This window comes from Nyctereutes procyonoides, unplaced genomic scaffold, assembly GCF_905146905.1.
Source record: "Nyctereutes procyonoides isolate TBG_1078 unplaced genomic scaffold, NYPRO_anot_genome, whole genome shotgun sequence".
NCBI classification, from domain to species: Eukaryota; Metazoa; Chordata; class Mammalia; order Carnivora; family Canidae; genus Nyctereutes; species Nyctereutes procyonoides.
In genome coordinates this window covers 32,263,855-32,286,726 of record NW_026575132.1, presented here as the reverse complement: position 1 = coordinate 32,286,726, position 22,872 = coordinate 32,263,855, and the positions used below count along the sequence as shown (strand labels likewise).

Below are 22,872 nucleotides of genomic sequence, written 5' to 3'. Positions count from 1 at the left end.
CCCAGGCGCACCCAATGTCTTTATGATCTTAAATGTTCCTATCCATAGAACTGCTGTTTATTCATGCGTGCAGAGTGATTTTTTTTAAATATATATTTTTTAATTTTTTAATTTTTATTTATTTATGATAGTCACAGAGAGAGAGAGAGAGAGAGAGAGAGAGAGAGGCAGAGACATAGGCAGAGGGAGAAGCAGGCTCCATGCACCGGGAGCCCGACGTGGGATTCGATCCCGGGTCTCCAGGATCGCGCCCTGGGCCAAAGGCAGGCGCCAAACTGCTGCACCACCCAGGGATCCCTGATTTTTTAAAAATCTTTCAGTAAAAGATACCTTAACATGAGTCTTGAACATTTTTTATTATGTATATTTCTAGGTATCGTATACTTGTAAGTAGGATCTATCCTATCTCCCTACAGGTGCGCGCGCGCACACACACACACACACATATCTCTTTTTAAATTGGTTATTGCTGATGTATAGAAAGGTTGTTGACTTGCATTTGGCAACATAGTAAGGTATCGTTTTTTTTTATAAATTTATTTTTTATTGGTGTTCAATTTGCCAACATATAGAATAACACCCAGTGCTCATCCCATCAAGTGCCCCCCTCAGTGCCCGTCACCCAGTCACCCCCACCCCCCTCCCACCTCCCCTTACACCACCCCTAGTTCATTTCCCAGAGTTAGGAGTCTCTCATGTTCTGTCTCCCTTTCTGATATTTCCCACTCATTTTTTCTCCTTTGCCCTTTATTCCCTTTCACTATTTTTTATATTCCATCAAAATTCCATCAGAATCGTTTTTTTTTGAATATAGCTTTTTTTTAGTTGCTTCTCAAGGATGCCTGCAAATTGATATCTCATTGTTTTTGCTCACCTTATCGTATTGGCCAATATTTTATGAGTAGTTAATTATCTACCTGTACTTTTTGTTGACGGCTCTGGGAAATTTCATTTTACCATTTGGTCTTTTGTCTTGACCATATTTTTCCATCTAGCCCACATGGCCCCTGCTAGTGACTGACAGTTCTCTATTAAAAAGCCAGCTTTGAGATATCCATGACTTTTTCATGATCCCCGTTAGTAAACCTATCACCTATCAGAAAAGCAAGTGGGATTGACCTGACAAAGTTTCTTAGTAATTTACCTTTTCCTTTTTAAATTTCTTAAAACTCTTTAAAAAATCCACTCTAGGGATCCCTGGGTGGCGCAGTGGTTTGGCGCCTGCCTTTGGCCCAGGGCACGATCCTGGAGACCCGGGATCGAATCCCACATCGGGCTCCCGGTGCATGGAGCCTGCTTCTCCCTCTGCCTATGTCTCTGCCTCTCTCTCTCTCTCTCTCTGTGACTATCATAAATAAATAAAAAATTAAAAAAAAATCCACTCTAAAGAAATGAGCTATCATGCCATGAAGACATGGAGGAACCTTAAATGCATATTGTGCAGTGAATGAAGTCAATTTGAGAGGATGCGTCGTGTATGATTCTAACCATATGACATCCCGGAAAAGACAAAACTATGGAAACAGTGGTTGCCAGGGGTTGCAAGGAGGGAGAGTTGAATAGGTGGAGCACAAAGAATTTTTACAGCAATGAAAACATTCTGTATGATACTCTAATGATAGACACATGCCATTATTTGTCCAGACCCATAGAATGTACCATACCAAGAGTGAATCCTAAAGTTAATGATAGACTCTGGGTGGTTATGGTGTGTTGTTGTAGGTTCATCTCTTGTAACAAATGTACCCCTCTGGTGGGGGGTGTTAACAGTGGGGGAGTCTATGCATGTGGAGCGGCTGGGGGTCTGGAAGATCTCTTTCCCCTCCCCTTAATTTTGCTCTGAACCTAATACTGCTCCAAAAAGAATTAAAGTCTTAGGAATAGTAAAAAATCCATTTTAGAAAGTTGTCAGAGATAGCCTAAAGTTTTAAAATCTTTCCTATTAATTTTTTTTTTATCAAGGTGTTACTGACCTCAGGATTCTCTGACCCTCCCAGGAAGAAACAGACACAAGGCCAAAGATGGTGTGGAGAGTGTTTCCTGCAAGCCTGTGCCTGGGCATGAGGGAGACAGTCTTAGGAAGAGGGATACCAGGCTGCTCCCCGAACAATGGCCCGGGAAAGTGTTTGAAGGGGTTGAGGCAGAAAAGGAGTGATGTCATGTATGTATGCTCCACGTAAAGGTAGGGAAGTATAACATATTAGGTGTGCAGATGCAGTAGACAGATGTTTAGTCTCCACCCCAGGAATGATTTTTAGCATTGAAGTGAAGGAAAAAGTCAAAAGGTCAGGGCTGGGGTCCATCATGGCTCTGACTGGCCTGGTCTGGTCTTTGCAGAAGCAAACTGGTTCTAAGTTGCAACCTGGAGCTTGTTTTAAGCTTGTGGTTTCTGGCTTCCTGATTCGATGTGGCACCTGCAAAGTGGGCTAGAGAAATGGCTTATTGGAGGGGGCTGAGGTTCCTGGAGAGAAGAAAAGTATGAACGAGCAGGTGGATATTCAAATAACTTTCTTTTGGAACACTGAAATTATAAGGAGATCAGGGCCTAAGACAACTTCATCCCAACATATGCTTTTCTAGGCAGGCGCCTCAGAACCCCTGTCTCAAAGCCTCTAGCATTGGGCATCTTTCCTCTTTGGGACATCTGACTTTTCCTTCGCTGGAGTTCTTTCGGACCTATGAGTGATCACCACTTATGAAAGGTCACATGTTGTTCTCCTCTGAGGAAGAAAGGGATGGAAATGTGGTTAGTGGGCCTACCAGTTGCAAAAGTCATTACTGAAAAAGTTCACTTGCTAGGTTGTTGAATAAATGAAACTCGTAGACATTGTTGTGGCACCACAACTAAATTTTCATGAAGGTCGATTAAAGTCTAGCATCTTTAAATTGTTTACATATGTGACAGTGGAGGCAAGGGTGTGATCATATGTCAGTCCATATCACTTACGCTTTGATTTGATCTGTTGAAGGGAGAAAAAGGGATGGTGTTACAAGGGGTATTCAGGGAATTGTGCATAAACCACAACCTGTCATGTCCATGCTACTTCCCTAGGGTGGTGACTCTTTACAAAGGCCAGATTGTTATCCATGTGCTTTTAAAATGCTTTATAAATGTCATACAAAATAATAAAAGAAAACCAGAACAAAAAACCCAAGACCAAATCAAATACTCATCCCAATATCTGCAGTGTTATTTGCTTTACTTTGCTCTCTATATTTTTGAGTTTCCCCAAATTTGGAGTGAGTCCTTGAGCATGTAGAAAAGATAGCAAGTTCTTAGAAAAAAAATCTGCACTAACGTATGGATTGGTCATGGCTTTTTTCCCTGAAGACATCTCTGAAAGTGTTTGGCTTTAATTAATACTGTAAAGGTATTAATTTGAGGCAAAACATAACTTGCCGTTTTATGTTTTAACTGTGCATGTTAGTAAAACATGATGGAGAGGTGGGGATTTTGATGAAAAGGGAATTTTTTTTTTTTTTGTATTTTTTTATTGGAGTTCCATTTGCCAACATATAGCCTAACACCCGGTGCTCATCCCTTCAAGGGTGTCAGTGCCCATCAGTCAGTCACCTCCACCCCCACCCACCTCCCTTTCCACCACCCCTTGTTTGTTGTCCAGAGTTAGGATTCTCTCATGGTCTGTCTCCCTTTCTGATATTTCCCACTCATTTTTTCTCCTTTCCCCTTTATTCCCTTTCACCATTTTTTATATTCCTTGTATGAGTGAAACCATATAATGATTGTCCTTCTCCAACTGACTTACTTCACTCAGCATAATACCCTCCAGTTCCATCCACGTTGAAGCAAATGGTGGGTATTTGTCGTTTCTAATGGCTGAGTAATACTCCCTTGTATACATAGACCACATCTTCTTTATCCATTCATCTTTCGATGGACACCGAGGCTCCTTCCACAGTTTGGCTATTGTGGACATTGCTGCTAGAAACATCGGGGTGCAGGTGTCCCAGCATTTCATTGCATCTGTATCTTTGGGGTAAATCCCCAGTAGTACAATTGCTAGGTCATAGGGTAGCTCCATTTTGAACTCTTTGAGGAACCTCCACACAGTTTTCCAGAGTGGCTGCACCAGTTCACATTCCCACCAACAGTGCAAGAAGACTCCCCTGAAAAGGGAATTATTAAATCTGGGTTTATCTGCAGATCATGTATTTGTGGAGATTGTGGGAGGGAGGGCTCCTCACTATATGGTTGTGGGTGCTGTGTGGCACAAAAGGATATGATAAATAATGAAAATTAAGAATATGTGACTCGGTGACAATGGAGTCATAGCTTATTTTAGAGAAGCTGTCATATCAGATGAACTTTTCAGTGTTATTTTTATTACACAGAGGTGGAAGGAAAGATAAGGAATATTATGCAGATTCTTCAATTGTTTGTGCTACATGAGCATCATCCAGAGCAAGAAGCCTTGTCTGCCGAGGAAATTGATCAAATAGTCCTAAGTGACACATGGCACTGGAACTCTCTGGAGAGGGTTTCAGTGGAAACCAGGAGGGCCAGTGTTAGATTTGATTTCATTTAATTGTGTAATCAATGACATTGAAAAAGTAGTGCATGTCACCCTAACGAACTTTACAGAAAATACAAAATTGGGAAATGCTTTTAATGTCAGTGATGAGTAAAAACATAATAAAAATGAATCCAGAGAGGTAAGAAATACAGGCAGGAAGTAACAGAATGAGATTCAATTTGGAAACTGGCAGAGCAATACAGGTGGGGACAGTGCATCTCAGGCACTGTTGGCTGGTCCGCGGGAGGCTGGGAGGCTGTCTTTGTGAAGGGACCTTGGTGACGGTGGCAGTGAGGGAGATGCGCCTCTGCCATGTGATACCATAGCACACAGCCAGCGCGCTATTTCCGTTCGCATACCAATTGGCCTGGTGTCCCTGCAAAGGAAGGCAGTTATGTCGTGGGTACTACACTGGGGAGACTACCAGGGACACAGAAGTCCGTTTTGGGAAACTCATTTCCAGAAAGATTGACTCAAACTGGAGAAGAGGCAAACATGATAAGGAAATGAGTGTCAGCCTCCAGAGATGTGATCAGCGCAGCCAAGGAGGCTTTGCAGCACTCAGTGAACATATTGCATTGGGAAATAACACATTGACTAGAGCGTTCAGCAGTCCTGGGTGGACTCATTTATCCCTTCATTCGATGGGCACTTTACTGTGGACTGCTCTGCATCGGGCTCTTGCTGGGCTGGAACTCAGGGACACATATGGGTAGATTTGTCTATTGGGGTGGCAGATACACAAACGGATAGGAGGTTGCAGGGTACTTGTAATGATCACGGTGTACACTGGGCACATAGAAGAGCCCCTAAGGAAGAGAGAGAAGGCAGTGCTATTTCTGCAAGGCTGGAAATGGGGAGGAAGTGGCATCTCAGGGTGTGGACATCCTATCACAGTGGGTCAGGAACCTGAGCTGGGGCTGGAGCCTGAGCTGGGGCAGGGGTGGCCATGGATAACTAGGGATGACAGTGGTGGAGGGGCTTGTACTGAATGTTAGGGAATTTACTCTTGATTTTGTAGGCTGTTCTTCTTGAAGTCACCTAATGATAAGAATCACTGGGACCACTATTAACATGTAGATTCTCAAGCATCTGCCCAGGGGATTCCAGGCCTGGGGTGGAATGTGAATATGTAACATGAAGTTTGGGTGATTTGATCATGGGCAGTTTTGGGGATCTCTGCTTTAGCCCTTGGAAAACTTGAGAAGCATTAAAGTCTTCTGACAGATCCCTGTGTGGGCTGCGAAGGGCATGGATTTGGGAGACCAGACTAGAGGATGAGGAGTTGCCCAGGCTAGGAATGATGAAGGACTGCATTTGGCAGTAGCAATGGAGGGACCTGAAGAGATCAGATGAGAAGTCTTTAGTAATCGATTGGGTACAGGCAAGAGAGAGAGCTTGAGATGGCATCCAGACGTCTAAGTCAGTAGTATGAGTAGGGTGGAGCCCACAGCTGGCTCATAGGGGACATTTGGGATTGAGAGTAAAATGGTTGGAGGCCACCCTATTGTTGTGCCCAAGATCGCGAATCCGAGAAACCACCAAGGAGCCGACACCGGTGCAAACACACGAGGGTTTATTTACAAGCTGGAGCTTGGGTCCAAGTGTACCCGACACAGTGGAGCAGGGACTTAGACCCTGAGGTTTCAGCTTAGTTTTAAGGACTGGTCTAGGGGACCTCCCGAAGGGGTGGAGCAGTTCCTCAAGTTCTGTTTACATTTTGGTATGGGGCCTTCAAGGGCATTGAGCTCTGTTCTTACTCTAATAGGGGCTTCCTGCCCTTGGCTTGGGCTCTGTTCTCATTCTAATAGGGGCTTCCTGCCCTTGGCTTGGGCTCTGTTCTCATTCTAATAGGGGCTTCCAGACCTTGGCTTGGGCTCTGTTTTTATTCTAATATGAGGCTTTCTAGACGTTAAGCTGTAAGCTGTTTTCTTCCTGTTAACTGAAGTAAGGTAAAGTTCAGCTCTTATTCACAGGGGCCTGGGATGGCTGTACTTGTGCTAATGCTGAACTTAAAGTGGAATGGCCTTAATTTTCTCGGCCTCCACACCTATACCGATGTCTCATCTGACTAATGAGATCTGATTCCTGAGTTGGGCAGCTGAAACCATGGGTGTGGGGTGAGATGCCAAAAAAGCTGGGTCCAGGGATGGAGGCAATATTTGGGGCACCGGAAGGAGCTAGTTTGGGTTGGTGTTGGTTCAGGCTCCTCCAGCCCAGCCCATTTGGCCATCTGGAAAAAGCAGAATGTTCTTAGCATTTCACCCTGGAGGGTGAAAGTACAGCAGCTCTTTGCCTGGAGCTCAGAAAGTCCATCTGTGGGAGATCCAGAAAAGTACAGTGCTCTTGGTGGGAACCAGCTGCATTCACCATGATCCCCAGAGGCCCAGTGTGCCTTGCACCTTCTGCTCTAGTGGCAGTCATCTCTAGGTAACGTCTTCTCGTTCATGCATCATGAGCAGATGAGATGCAGATATGGGCCTCACTGAAGGTGAGACATCATGAGGTGAAGAGCAGCGTAAGGTCCTGCCTGACCCCAGGATGGCAGGGAGGTGGAGGCCTGAGTGCCCTATACCAAGTGCTGTGGAGATACAGAAACATTGCACATGGCAGAACAAGGAAGTCAGGATGGAAATAAGGGAGTGTTAGCAGAGGGTTGTGGCACTACCCAATGGGGAGATGAAGCTGCTCGGTGAGATCTCTCTCTCTGTCTAAGAGGGTGACTTATTTATATTTGGGGTCTTCAGAGTTTTCTGGAGTAGATAGACTAGTGCAGAGATTTTTTTTTTTTTAATTTTTATTTACTTATGATAGTCACAGAGAGAGAAAGAGAGAGAGGCAGAGACACAGGCAGAGGGAGAAGCAGGCTCCATGCACTGGGAGCCCGATGTGGGATTCGATCCCGGGTCTCCAGGATCGCGCCCTGGGCCAAAGGCAGGCGCCAAACCGCTGCGCCACCCAGGGATCCCAGTGCAGAGATTTTCAAGTGTTTTTGATTCTCAGTGCTCTTAGGCCAAAAGAAATAGTTAACAGTTTTGCTTTTGAAGTAGTTGGCTCCAACAACTTAATATAAGTATTTCTGTCCTAAAAACTGAGAGCATAATATATCCCCAGAGACCAAGGCAAGCTATTCTTTCTAGGGTAAATTCCAAGGTCACTTTTGAAATGAGGTAAAAATTTGATATTTTAGGAGATGGAAATCTCTTTCAGTGAAAAGGAATGGCTCTTTGTGATTGTTTTGCAAATAATGGTACTTATTGAAGAAGTTCACTGTGTTCTATCCCTATAGGCACAGGAGTGCCTGAGCCTGTGTTTGTTCTGCAGGTTCAGTGTGGGTTGGTTACTTGCTGCATATCAGGCATGCAGTTCATAAATTAAGCCCATTTCCTTCTCATTCCTGGGACGGTTCCTGGAGCTCCTCCACGGACCCTTCACCCCCTCTACCCTTTGTCCTCCTGTCCCTGTGTCTAGGCGCTTGCTGGTGATGTCTAGTCCCCAGCTTTGACCTCCCTTTGCTGCCTCTATTTCCCAAACATTGGGAGTCTCCCTGCCTTTGTGACTCTTCCATCCTGCTTGATGTCCCCACAGCCCCCAAAATTGTTCTCTTTGTGCACTGATCTGGTATGGTCCCTCCCAGGACATGCAGACCCTGTAGAGTTCTAAACATGAGGATGGCCCTGGGCAGGGATGAGAGTCTAGACTAGCCCCTAAGCCTGAATTTTCTTCAGGTGTTCACGGGGTAATTTCTTTCTTTTTTTAAAAAATATTTTATTTATTTATTCATGAGAGACAGAGAGACAGACAGGGGGAGAGAGAGAGAGAGAGAGAGAGCGAGAGAGAGAGAGGCAGAGGCACAGACAGAGGGAGAAGCAGGCTCCACGCCAGGAGCCTGACATGGGACTCGATCCCGGGACTCCAGGGTCACGCCCTGGGCTGAAGGTGGCGCTAAACCTCTGAGCCACCCGGGCTGCCCCATGGAGTAATTTCTAAGACAAAGCCTGAAGCTGTGTCTGTGGGGCTCCTGTCTTAAGGGTGAGTCCCAGTGCAAACCTGGGTGCCACATATTCTTGAAGATCGCTGAGCTTTGAGACAGGCCAGTTTGTGGGGACCAGCCTGGGGGTGCTATGTATAGGCCCTTCACCCCAGGAAGCCTGAGTCCCCGAGGTTTGCAAGAATGATGTTGCCATTCCTTTTAGGCTTCCCCTGTTAAAGGGTGGCAGCTTTAATTCCCCAGATCTCATAAAAAGTTATCCTTGATGGCTTCTCAGCCCAGTCTTGCCACCACAGGCTCAGAGGCAGACAGATACCCTGTGCCAAAATGAATCTGCATACTTTCAGATGGAGACATCTTCATTATCAGTGAAAACGCTAATAATAGAAGCAATTTGCAAAGGCTGTCTCCTGCAATTTAATCAGTGTCTCAGTCTGACCCCAAATAACATATTTTAATAAGCCAAATGGCTACTTGACTTAAGGTTATATAAATAAGCTTTAAATGTGGGGAATGAACAAAGCAAGCAAAAAACTCTGTTACCCTAACAATATTTGGGAGCAAAGATGAAATTATAATTTCTTATTTGGCTACTTAACCCCAAAATGTTAGAAGGAATTTAATAATTGGATCTGAAAGTACTACCACAGGGAATGCATATTTCAAGTTTCAGGGGAAGAAATTAAATAATTCCTTTTTCTCTGGAGACATGGAGCAGATAATGAGGAGTGAGATTTACTAAACATTTAGAGCTACTGCTTAATTAAGCAAGCGCACATCATGATGTTGAAAGTGTCAACAGGTCCAGATCCTCAAAGGGAACAAATTGACAACAGGAGTGTAATTTAAACTACACTTGAAACAGTTCTTCAGTGTGCCTTCCCTCACTCCAACTGCCATGGTCTTGGAAGAATTGAAGAGATTGAAATCAAACTGAACAAACATGTATTAAGCCCCATTAAGGAGCCTGTTACCACTGTGCCTACCTTAAAGAGAGGGAAGGGTGGGGAGGTCTGATCCTCACCCTTTCAGGGCCCCAGGCTTGCAGTCTGGAGGCGGAGACATGTAGATATGAATGTAGATCTGAGGGATATTATGGAGATAGCTAATAAGAAGGGAGTCTGAATGGGCCATATACCACAGTGACCCTGGCATGGGAGTAAAGGAGAGACAAGGATACATTCTCGGGGGAAATGAGGTCACCTCGAGGATGTGGGATTCCACTGGGCCACAGGGTGAGGGGGGCTCTGACTGCTGTGGATTGTGCCCAGGTCAAGAGATGAAGCAGGCTGAGCAAAGGTAAGACAAGGGAGAAGAAGAATTGCAGGTGACTGGATAAAGCTGGATCGGCGTGTTTGTGGCTGGTGAGAGCCAGAGGTGGGCATTGGTAAGAACCAAGGTTGGCACGGTGGACCTGGTCAGGGACCTTGACTTCAGGGACCTGCCAGGTTCTTCTAAAATGCACTCTTACACTTGACATGGTGCATGGTACCTAGAAGGGCTCAGTGATGATCTTTTTTTTTTTTTTTTGAAGAATGAACGAGTGATCAAGCTCTTTGGTAAAATGCTACTTTAATTAATGGCAACAAGGAGTGGAAGGTATAGTGAGCAAATACATAGCCCTGGCCTGGAGTTGTATCTGCAGAGAGCCAGTTCCTGAGCCCTGCCCTTCAGGGTTTCCTAATGGCTCTTTGGGGACATATGCATGGCCTTTGTATTCTTTAGGGATTCCATCCCCCAAGGTGACTTTCATAATGGGAAGTCTATTTAATACAGGTTTTTTTTGTTTGTTCTTTTGCTTTCCTTTGTTTTTTAGAATTTGTCTTACAGTGAATGCAAAAGAAAAGGGTGGCTTAAAATAGACAAAACTGGAGCTTTTCTGTTTCTCATCAGCTGCTCCCTGTAGGTCACTCAGAGGTCTTGCTCACATGGATGGCTTTGTCTGAGCCCCAAGAGAGATTGCCTTTGGACTGAATCTTGATGACACAAGGGGGAAGTGAAGCAATAGGAAAACTTCCGAGGGTCAGAGACAGAGAAAGTCTCTGTGTGTCGGGGGGGGGGGGGGGGGGGCAGTTCCTTCCCTGAAAACACTATAAATAAATAGTGGCGACATAGCTACCTTTTTAATGTTTTCTTCCCACCTTGGGAAACCATCTCATCATTGAATAAGAAGGGACAGTGAACTGAGTATATTCATTTTTGAATTTGGAGCAAAGTGTTGACTCCTCTTTATTTTCTTTAAGGATCTTTCCTTGTGCGCATACTTCATATCACCAACCTCTTCTGGTCTCCTTAGATTTTTCCCTCCTACTGATTTGTGCAAGATGCTGCCTAAGGAAATTGAGGTAAGGTGGTATCTGCTGTCTGGATTCCTACAGCCTCTGGGTACAAACGGGCAAGATTTCCTCCATTCCAGGGACCAGGGCTTTCAATGGCTGCCTTCTCCTTTCAACTCCAGTGAACGTAAGAATTGACTTCTGTTTCAGGTCTTGGGGCCTCTTGTCTCCATTCTGTAATGAACTAAGAACTCAGAAGCCATTGGATTAATCACAACAGACCCAGAGGACATAACTCCTAGGCCAGAACATTGCAGAGAGGTCAGGCTTGAGGGCCTAGTGTGTTGGTGTATTCCTGTTGCTCAGGAGGCAGGACTTCCTGATGAAGGGAGGTGGCTAGGTAGGGTGAGTCTATCCCTGGACTCTCTTCCCAGCCTTCCAGAATGTAACACTGTCATTGTCCCAGACCAAATTCCTTTTAGGAGGTCTTGACCCGCCAATACCAACACTCATGCTCATTCCATTCATTTGTTTGTTCAAAGTAACTGTGGCTCACAACAGGCCAGGAAGATTCTGGGAAGTGGAGAAGACAAGTGTGGTCCCAGTGGTCACCTTCCCATCTGCTGGTGGTGGTGGATAATGGACTCAAGAGGAAGGAGTGAAGTACAGGGATGCTTTCCAAGGTAGCACATTGGGCAGGGAGGGAGGGAGGTCATGAAATAGCAGATAATCATTGGAGGAGGGTGTCTGACTCAAATTCTCTCCAGTTCCCAAGTTTGAATCAGTTGCTTGGGGAGACACGCCAATCGTTATAGATGCTCTGCTCTTTCGAAAGCAATTTCCTTAAAATTGTGTTCTTTTGTCCTGAGATGTGCTATTTAAAGGGGACTGTTTGGAGTTTTTTGTAAACAACACTAATGTGACAGGCTTACTTCTTAAGTTTTGCTGTTACTTTTCTTTTCCCCAGATTAAGCAGAAAGAGGCATTGTTTGAGTTTAGAGTTCTAGACTCTGTTCAGAACTGGGTGAAAGATTGAGGCCCAGGGTCTGGCTTCTTGTGACTTGAATGTTCTCTCCCACATCTCCTTGGCCTCTATGCTCACCTCGCAGAGTGTATGAGGCAGGGCTTCTCTAAGTGGAGTCCTTGGGACCTCGAGCCTCAGGCTTCCCTGAATGATGCACATTCCCAGGCCCTCCCCAGATTTCTCCTCAGAAGCTCAGGGGAGATGCCTGGGAATGTTCATTTTAGCAAGAGTCCAAATTAATTCCCTCACACATGAAAGTTTCAGAAATCTTGGTCTTTGGGCACTAAATAAAGGCAACACCCTCTGTAATTAAAATCTGTGTAATTTGGGACAATACTTTAGCCCAGCCTGATGAGTGGTGGGAATAGAAAGGTGAAGATATGTCTCCTGAGTTCAGGCTGGCCTTTCCCATTTCCCTACAGCTTCCTCAGTCCTCTGGCTATGCCAGGGCCCCCTCTACGCTCCTCTCCATCAATACCTATATTCCAGAAGGTCTTCCATATCAGAAATGTGTAGTGCACCTTCCTTTGGATGTCACCCATGGTTGCAATTAAAGCTTCTTTAATTATAGGATCTTTTGTTAAAGGTACTGGGGACATAGGGGAGCAGAAGAGAAAGAGCTTTGGAACAAAGAGAGCCTTTCCAATGCCCCTAAAAATCATCAGCCACCTGTTCTATGGATACTGGGGTCAGCACTTCAGTGCAACTCCAGAGAAGAATGTCAGTTTGATCTGTGAAAGGGAGACCAGGAGGGGAATGGGAGACCCCTCAGCTGGAGGGCGTTATCACAGGGTCTCCATGTTAAACTCAGGGGACACCGTCTGCCCCACACTGTGAAACATGCGCTCCCCAGGGATTTGGCAGGACATTCTGTCCAAGTTAGGAATCAAGTGTCTCAGCTTTCACTTCTCTGAGTGATGGTTTCCCCACGAGTCTCATCACAGGGGACTTGACTAAGATTCTTTCTTTCCAACCTGCTTTTTCCAGACACCAGGCGGATATGATCAGTTTGTCTGGGTGCCTCTGGGCGGCATTCTTCCAGACTGTTTGATTCTGCAGCCACTTTCAACCAGTTCTTCCCAGAGGGGCCAAGATAGGGTGGATCTCATGACTTGCCCCTCCTTAGATTCAGCTGATTCTGCTGTCTTGGGTAGAGGCTCCCAGACGGCCAGCAGCTCCATCATCTGCGCCACTGCCTCACCAGAAGGTCACACAGGCTCTGCCTGTTGGGCACCAGGGTCCCAAGAAATTACAAAGCAGTCAGTAGGTCAGTTGATGACTTAGCCTTGAGGGCTCCTTACTCGTTTTCCCTACTGTGATCCCAAACCGATTGATAAATGGGCATAGGAGTCAGACAGAGATAAAAATACCTGCTTTATTCCAGATAAAGCTGCATTGAGAAAAGCTGTTTGGTGCTAAGGTCAAATTGGACTTCCTTTTGCTTTCCTGATTAATTACCTCCCCTCCCTGGCACCCTTCCCTGGGGCCCAGCATGGCAGTTCTGGGGCCCCATACCTCACCTCTGTGGGTGGAGGTGACCCTTGCAGGTAGGTTAGAAGAGGAGAGTGCATGTGAGTGGCTACAGGCAGGGCTCCCCGGGCAGCAGGGTTGGCATCACTCCCAGCAGCTGGGGTAATGAGACCTTCCTGAGGGGGCATGTGCTGCCCATCCCCTCATTAGCTATTTGCTGAGAGCCCAGTCTCAGAGCGCATACTACACAGTCTGCCTTGAACAGGGGCTTGACCACATTCCTCTCACCCAGACAGGGGTAGTGTGTCAGGAGCTCCCCTGGGTCAGGAGTCCTCCCCAAACCCCTTGCCTGGGGGAGTCGGAGGGTAGGTGGAGGGAGGATAAGGCAGGGTTACTGAACTAACATGCTCCCTTCTAGGGAGGGATGGAAGTGCTATTCCTCCTCCGAACCTTGGAAACCCAGCACAGAGGACGAGCATGGTTCCCCCATCATGACCGTATAAGACAACCCATTGGTTAAAAGGCTGCCTGAATGCATGTGAATTCTTAATCTTTGAGGGATTATGGTGGGAACTCCCCCAATAATACATAGCTGTTAGAAGGTAAGGATTTGCAGCTCTCCTGAGCTGATGCTTAGAAAGAACCAGCACTTTGGGTATGAAAGGCTGCTTGCTGCTTTCTTCCCAGTTGAGAGTCCAGCTGGATCCCCAGGTGAGGCAAATGCAGTTGAAAGTGATAGATGTATTGAATCTTGTTTAAAAGGCCACAGCCTTCTTACGGCTAAATTGATCGGAAACCATTATAAAAATGCTTTATGATCAAGAAACTTGCACTTTATTTCTGAAAGTCTTTGATCAACATGAATGATCTGTGGTTGGAAAATTTGCTACTCTTTCCTTGGTGAAGCAGAATGTTTCCTTGAAGCATTTTATCCTCTTCTATATCTACCCTGCAGTGGCCTTCTCCACACAGCATTTCTAAGTTGGCTGCTGTAGATTTATGTCTGCCGTGTGCAGCCATGCTGTGAAGGAGGTGCGCTGCGCTGATAAAGTTGGTGAACCCCTTGCTTGTCCACGACAAAGCCCTTCTATCCACCTGGCCCTGTCCCACACTGTGTTTCCTTACGGTGTGTGGACTCAGACCCCGGGCTTGACAATGTATCAAATGCACTTTGAGATAGCAGAAGGTTAACAGCTGCAACAGCATAGTCATGACAAAACCTTGGAAAAATTTCTGAAGCTCTGCAAGAATCCATGGAACAGATAAAGTTGTAACAGGTATTGCTAATCCTATGCAAAGTTGCTGCACTTGCCCATAAAACCTTAGCCTTGGCGGTAAATAATGAACATCCATGAATTCCTTGCTTAGAGCCCTATTAGCTTAAAATCCCAGTTTGTTGGCTTTTTCAGTGCATGTCTCTATAAGTTGGTTAGGGAGACCTTGTTATCTTGTATCTCAAGGCAAAGTCATTGTTATTGACCACATCAAGGGCCTGCAATTTCTGAATAGAAAAAATGAAGAAAAAGTTATCCAAAGACACCTGCCTTTGTTAGAACAGTAGCAGCCCATCTGAGCTGTAGGCATTTAGCGACAAGGACAAGGAACTCTTGTGGACCATTTGGATGGTTGAAGATTCACACAGAGAAACAAAGGGCTGACAGCAAAGGAGGGCCATGCTGGAATTAGGTGCAGGAATTAGAGCAGTGACTAAAATAGACAGTTTTCTTATAGAGCTAACAACATAGATACAAATGGCTCACTCAGTGTCAGGCACTGTTCTAAGCATGTCACATATCTTAACCCGTGACTCTCACACCTCCCTTAAGAGAAGACACTTATCATCCCTATTTGTGAAACTAACGCACCAGGAAATCAAGCAACTTGCCCAAGGTTACACAACAAGTAAATGGCAACTTATTTTTTCAACCCAGTGTGTGTCAGTGCATCTCAAACTTTACAGTTTGTGTGATTGATCCAGGATATCTGGTTTATTTATTTTATTTTATTATTATTTTTAAAGATTTTATTTATTCATCAGAGACACACAGAGAGAGGCAGAGACACAGGCAGAGGGAGAAGCAGGCTTCCTGCAGGGAACCCAATGGTGGGACTTGATCCCAGAAGCCCAGGATCACGCCCTGAGCCAAAGGCAGACGCTCAACCACTGAGCCACCCAGGCGTCCCAGGTATCTGGTTTAAATGCAGAGTCTGATCCAGTAGATCTAGCTTGGGGACCCTGTGGTTCTGCATTTCTGACAAGCCTCCAGGTGACAGTGCACTGCTGGTCTCTGGACCACATTTGGAATGGTAATGCTTTGGATTATGATGAGCATCCTCTACACCCAGGGTGGGGCTCGAACTCACAACCCTCAGATCAAAAGTTGCCAGCTCTACCACCTGAGCCTGCCAGGCACCCTGGAAAATAAAATTTTACCTACCATCTCCATGGTTTTCCATATACAATGTCTGACATTCAGTTTAAAAAAATGTAGTAAGACATAGCACGGAACAGGATCAAAAGCAAAGACAGATAACAGAAACAAATCTATGGGCGATGCAGATATGAAAGTTATCAGGCACGAGCATTAAAATAATATGATTAATATGTTTGCAAAATTAGGTGACAAACTAGAGAAATTCATCTGGGAGCTGGGATATATAAACATGAATAAATTAATTAAAAATAAAAAAGAATTAATAGATGGGTTTATCAGATGGAAAGACTGGTGATCTGCAAGATGGGTCAATAGGAAATACCCATTACAAGGCCTAGAGAAGTAAAAAGATGGAAAATTTAGACCAAAATTCATGACAATATAATACAAAAATTTTGCGGGGAGTGGGGGTGGGGGGACAGTAAATAGAGTTAAAGTTTCAGACAATCTCTCCCATATGCCTTGTCCCGCATACTGATTCAATCCCCATTCCAACTTCCTTTGTCTTTCTGTTAAGGTCAGAGATTCTCTTCGTTAGAACTCCCCAATGTGCTAGTCATAGACCACATGTGGCTGTTTAAATTTAAATAAAATTAAAAATTCAATTCTTCAGGCCCACGTGGACTAGCCACATTTCACATTCTCAAGTAGCCAGACGTGGCCAGTGGCTACTACCTGTACAGAACAGACATAGAACGTTGCCTTCATCCTGGAGAGTTCCATTCGACCGTAATCTCGTTCCTGACATTTTGCTTTTTTTGGTCACCTGAACTTTTATATTTTTACTCATGGTTAAATTACGCTCATGCACGGAACCATGGTTCCAACCTCTTTAGTGTAATATCCAAGGTTTACACTGGAGAGCTCAGTTCTGTTTCCCTGACTCTTGAAAACAGGCACAGTAAATTCACTAATCAACTACAGGTTAAAAGTGGACAAAATAGTCTATCAGATGCTTACTGCTTGTGTGACCATCTGGCATGGATGGATGCTCAGAGTGCAGGCCCTAATCCATCAGATGACGTCAGGCTCCTCTATCTAGGAGTGCCCAGGCTGGTGCACTCTACTTAGAAAGATGTCCACTAAAATGGTAAAATAAATATTTTGATGCTTGGGATTCCCACTGGGGAACTCTTTATTTTGCAAGTATGTGGGGCAAGTGGGACTTCTACTGTACCACATCCCAGCTTTGCCATTTATTGCCTTTTAGACAAAGACAACCTGCTTTCCCCTCATTGGTGCCTCAAATGTTGCATGTCAGGCATCGTACCTCTCCCTAATGTGTGAGTTGTGATAATGAAATGTGGTTTCCAACTGGGAAAATTGCTTTATGAATGTAAATGCTGTATACACCATATGGCATGATTTTGGATTACATGTGGGCTGAGTCCATAAACTACTATACTTCATGCATGCTATATGCTGTTTCTTTTTTGTCTTACAGTGATTTCCCTGAAAGCTTCTGAAGATTCATCCTTTGAGAAAAAGAAAGAGACCTGGGCACTTTTTGAAGGTAGAAACTTTTTGCAAGTTTCTTTCTTCTAAGATGACTTTTGCTTTTAGATAATAGGAAAGGCATAGAAAGGGAAGGAAGTGTGAAGAACTCAGAGGGGTCACCACTTGGGGCACACCACATTGAATACAACCTGAGGAAATAGTGAAGGCTAAGGACTTTCTGTTATTTGTTACAAGTAAGGAGACAGGGAGCTAGCTCTCAAAGTACCGTCTCCCCAGGGGGTTGGTACGGGAAGCTTTTGTTCAGTGTGCTAGGGAGCTTGCAGAGGTACAACCGCATGCCTAGCATGTCAGTGTGCTAGTGCATACACCACATGTTCAAAAGAAGGCAGAAAACTCTGCCCATAGGAAGTGATGTTAGTATAATGAGCTAAAGGTAACTTCAGGGCAGCTCAGAGGGGCTTCTGCACAGATCCTCAGCTCCAGGCTGGCTCAGCCTAGTTCCCATGGGACTGTTAGGAGAGACACATCTAGCAAGGGGCTCTCAGGTGGAACACTTAGCTGGACATCTCCTTGGCTGGAACCGTTGGTTCTGTGAAACAAAACATTCCTTCCATGCCTTTGTCCTTTCCCATCCTCCCTTCTGCTGATAGCTTCCATCCACCTTATTTGAGTAACTCCCTATTGCATTTTAGCTAACCAGAGGACCCTGACTTCTTAGTTGTGTTATGACATCAACTTGTTTTCTTATCCTTTTTTTTTTTTTTTTTTATTTATGATAGTCACAGAGAGAGAGAGAGAGGCAGAGACACAGGCAGAGGGAGAAGCAGGCTCCATGCACTGGGAGCCCGATGTGGGATTCGATCCCGGGTCTCCAGGATCGCGCCCTGGGCCAAAGGCAGGCGCCAAACCGCTGCGCCACCCAGGGATCCCTGTTTTCTTATCCTAAACTTACTCAAGAGTGGGGTGGGAGGGGTGCCTGGGTGGCTCAGTTGGTTGAGTGTCTGACTCTTGATTTTTGCCTCAGGTCATGATCTCGAGCCCTGTGTGGGGCTCTGTGCTTAGCAGGGAGTCTGCTTGTCCTCTCCCTTCCCCTCTTGCCCCTCACTGTTTGTGTGTTCTCTCTCTCCCTCTCTCTCTCAAATAAGTAAATAAAACCTTTTAAAAATACAAAAAAAAAAAAAAACTATAAAAAGAAAAAGATTCTATAAGTAGAATCCCTGGTACTATCAGCCCATGGGTTTTGAAAGAGTAGAGGCAAAAGCTCCAGTCTGTATAATTTGGGGTGTTTTTGTTTTGCTCTAGAATTCCTACTCCTAAGTGATTTTAAGGAGGAATCTTTAAGTCCTATAAAGAGGAAATATGTGCCTACTGTGACAGACTTTATCTCAGGTTTCTTATGGAGTTTAGGATTCCAGAAGTAGTTTGTGAAACTTAAGCAAGTGATTCTCAACCCATGTTAGAATCCCCTGGGAATCTTTAAAAATACTGATTGCTGGGCCACATCTTTGAACATTCTGATTGAGCTGAAATTTGTTAAAAGCCCTCCAAGTGGGCACCTGGGTGGCTCAGTGATTGAGCGTCTGCCTTTGGCTCAGGTTGTGACCTCGGGGTCCTGGGATCGAGTCCCACATCGGGCTCCCTGCATGGAGCCTGCTTCTCTCTCTTCCTGTGTCTGCCTCTCTCTGTGTGTCTCTCGTGAATAAATAAATAAAATCTTAAAAAGAAAAGGTACAAAAAACCCTCCAGGTGATCCCGCAGCAGCCTTATGACTGGTCCAGATCAGTAGTAGCAGCGGTAGCCCCAGCATTACCTGGGGGCCTGATACAAATGCACACTGTTGGGCCCTCCCCTCACTCATAGGATCAGAAACTTGAGGGGCGGTGCCCCCACAGTCTGGGTTTTCACAAGACCTCTGGAGGTGGGGGGATTCTGGTGCACTCAAATTTGAGCCTCGGAGTAGTGATTCTCAGCAGCAGGTGGTTTTGCCCCTCCAGGATAGTTGCCAATGTCTGGATACCTTTTTGGTTGCCACTAGCATTTTGACTGGCTAGCATTTTGATGCTACTGGCAACTACTGGGTAGAGGCCAGGGGTGCTGCTATATGTCCTAACAATGCACAGGTCAGCTCCCCACAACCAGGAATTAATTGTCAGTCCCAAAATGTCAAGAGTGCTGAGGTTGAGAAATCTTGCCTTACAGAGAGAGAGGAAAGTTCAAAGGAATTATTATCACAAAGTAGGTGAGGATTATGATCATAAACAATGAAAGAATGTTACTTTGTGACTTCTTAGGCAGAGCCTTTGGTCAGTGAAAAACTGATGAATGTCAAAAAGTGATCAGGAAATCGTGAAGGTTTGCATTTAGTGAAGGCATGGCCTCTATGGATAGTGAATCACCTTGCCAAAGGGATCTAGGGACATGTGTGTGCCCTGGGGGCTTCCTGCCACCTTCGGTTAACTAACAGGTATGTGGAAGGAGATCTTGCCCCATGGGGGTGGGTGGCACTTGGATCCAAACCCACCTCTTCCAACAGCCAGTGAAATGCAGGGGATGGAGGCAATTTCTCTCTCAGAAAAATGTTATCATAATTGTGAACATTATTTGCAAACTGGAAAGTGTCACCCAGACCGGCCATTAAGATTCATTGTTTTGCCATCAAATATTTTCTTTCTCAAATTGCACTTTACTTCAGTAGCAATTATTTATATTCCCTGCCTTTTCTTATTCAGGCTTTGTGGCAGTCTTTTTATTTAATGACCCTCTCCTACCAAAATAATCCCCAGCCCCCTCCCTCAGCCTTTCATTCAGCGAATGCCTATTCCTTAGCAACGAGATGAAGGTGACTTGACTCCTCCTGGAGTGAAGCAGTGGAAAAAAACAACTGATTTACCCCATGTTTCTGGGAGCTGCCCCCATGACCCAGCAGGCCCTACAATGGGATGAGGGAGAAGTCTGGAGATACCCAGGGCATTCCTAAGGCAGCTGTGACAGCAGGAGCCTTGTTAATCATCAGATGCAGAAGGATCTCTGGATTCCAGGTTTCCCTCTGAGAATCTGATTATTGCATTTAGGAAGGAGCAAAAAACTTGTATTGGGGCCCCAGGTGTTTCCCCAGTGTAAGTGGTCTGAGGACCGTATTTAGAAAATATGTATGGTACAAAAACACAAGACTTCATGTATCTGGAAAGGTCGCAGCATGTGGTCCCAACATGCCTTGCAGCATAATCAGCATGTCTAAAACAATTGTATAATGAATAGTACTTTATAATTCACATGTATCTATAGAACATCAGGAACACTCTCGATCTAGCTCTTTTCACAGAATTCGTAGCCCAACATGGGCTTACTTCTCAATACAGAGAATTGAGTCCTTTCAGAAAAGATTTGGAATTCTCACTATGTATAATGCCTCGGAGCAGCTGTTTCCAGAGTGTTCTTTTCCCTGTGTTCCGGCAGCAGGCCGATGTGTTTTGCTTTTTTAACCCAGCCACAGTGTCAGGGAGGCTAGGGGTACAGATGAAACTCCCTGGCGCCTGATCCCAGGCCTTTTTGCCCTTTTGTTCCTGGTTGGGCGAGCTGCAGCAGGGCTTGTGGATGGATGTTCATCCTCCTGGGGCTTAGCTCAGCTGGCCACATGCCCGCAGCACAAACCCAGTATTGTCAGGCCTCTTGGTGAAATGCTGGAGTGAGTTAAAATCCCTCAGGGCTATTGCTCAGGTATTTCTCCCTGAGCAAGATGATATTACAAGCTGGATTTAAAAAAAAAAAAAAATAGAAGCACAGTTTGCTGCCCCGACCAGAGATCTTGGCATCTGCATTTTTCCTGGAAGAGTAGAGGACTGACATGGAATTTCTTGAGTCAGTGTCTGGGAGAGTTGGTTCCTTCACGGTGCTGAGGCCTGCTAGGGTCACCAGGCTTCAAAGCAGTGCTGAATATCCCAGCTGGCCTCAGGGTTGCCCGGCAACAGGTGCCACCTGCCTTTCACGGGAGGGGGCAAGTGGAGGGGGGGCGGCTCTCTGCCTGGCCTGCCCTGGGGTGGCTTGGTGTTCTGGGAGGGGGTAGCTGGCACAAGCACACTGTGCGCCTCGTGCTGGCCTCCTTGCCACTGAGTGTCAATCCAGCCTGCCGGCCCACCATCTGCTTCAGGGAGGCCTGGGCTGGGGACGGGTTGGGAGGGGGTGGGGGACATTTTCTGCTTGGCAGCTTGCAGTTGAGCCTAAAAATGACATTGGTGTTTTTGGCAGTCTGATGGCAGAAGACAACACTGGAAATGAATCCGAGGAACGGAACCAGATTTTTAGAATTATTTTGAGTGTCCAAGTGTATGTGGCGCTTTAAAAGCTAAACCCCAGATTTGGGTAAATGCAGATGTTTTGTTAAATTTAGATCTGAAGGCATGGGTTCAGCCTCCAGACAAGCATCGTTTGGCCAGGTCTGAGTTTTGAAACCTTTGAGCCAACATTTATAATTAGAGAGGTGTTTACAAGGAAGTTAAGGGAGAGTCGGAAACAGGGCAGCTTGGGCCGGCCTTCAGGGCCGAGGCCTGCTGTCTGGAGCATCTTGGCGCCTGCCCCTGGTGGCCAGGGCACAGCTCTGCTCTAGCTCGCCTGGCAGCAAGGTGGTGAAGGATCTAGGTGTTTGTGACCCTGGCTTAAGTGGCTCAGGGTTTTACACTTTGTTTGCAGAGAAAATTGGGACTAGTGGTTTCAGTGCTTTGAGTAGATAAAACAGGGCAATTGTCTTTAGGCAGCAAAAGGAATGCCTGGAAGAGAGGGAAAAAATGGGAACTGTGGAGTACTAGTTGCTGCCCCTTCCAGGGAAATTCAGATGTTCTGTTTGAGCTTTTCTCCTCCTGCAAGGTGACACTTTTTAAGGTTCCTGTAGCTTTAAGAACACAACAGAGAGCAGGCCCAGTTGCTCCTAGGCCAATGGGGACCCACACTCAGGTGGCTGGTGCCCGAGCCTGCCAGCCAGTGTCCACAACCCAGAGGGCCTGTGTGCTTGGCAGTGTAGCTGAGCCTTCCGGACTGGCCAGATGTTTTATGAGTCTACAGCTAGGGCTGCCTGTGGAGAGCCCCCTCTTTGCCACATGGTGGAGGCTGTGATCTGAAACCAGAGTGTGGACCTCTTGGAGCCCCTGCCTCCTGCTGGGGCAGAGCAGTCCACAGATGTCTATAGTATGCTTCTGGGGACGATTGTGGGAGGTTCTCACCATGACCTTGTTCTGTCTTGATTGCTATAGTTTTGAAATCAAGGAAAGGGCTCCGATGGAGAGGGAGCTTGTGGAGGACGCTGCTCTCTGCTCCAGTGGTGCAGAGACTTCCAGTAAGACAGTTTGCCTCTCCAACTGAGAGTGAGACTGAAGCCAAATTGCCCTTGGCTTTTAGTCCAGGGGCCTGCATCTTTGGAATTCCTTTGAGGCAGGTGTTGTGCCCACCTGCCCCATGCCTGTGTGCCTGGCAATGGGACTGGGTTATTTGCCATCCTTTCATGCAAGAAATGGCTACGCTGTCCTGGTAGATCCAGGACTGGCCATATGTTCTCTGTGTTTGGGCCCATCCCATGTCCTGTCATGAATCCTGGTCTGGGACCTCGGCTCTAGCTCTGAGTTTTGTTGCTTAAATGGAGACCCCCTAACTCTGACCACTCGGAGTTCTCACCAAATGAATCTGCACAGCCCAT

General features: G+C 45.9%; 1 protein-coding gene across 1 annotated transcript in view; it reads left to right on the top strand.

Moving 5' to 3' along the window:
- Positions 1 to 22,872, top strand: part of VSTM4 (V-set and transmembrane domain containing 4) — a 98,569-nt gene that overhangs the window by 13,137 nt on the left and 62,560 nt on the right. Inside the window, 1 exon segment of the mRNA XM_055345522.1 lies at positions 17,176 to 17,244. Coding sequence (XP_055201497.1) covers positions 17,176 to 17,244 — 69 coding nt within the window.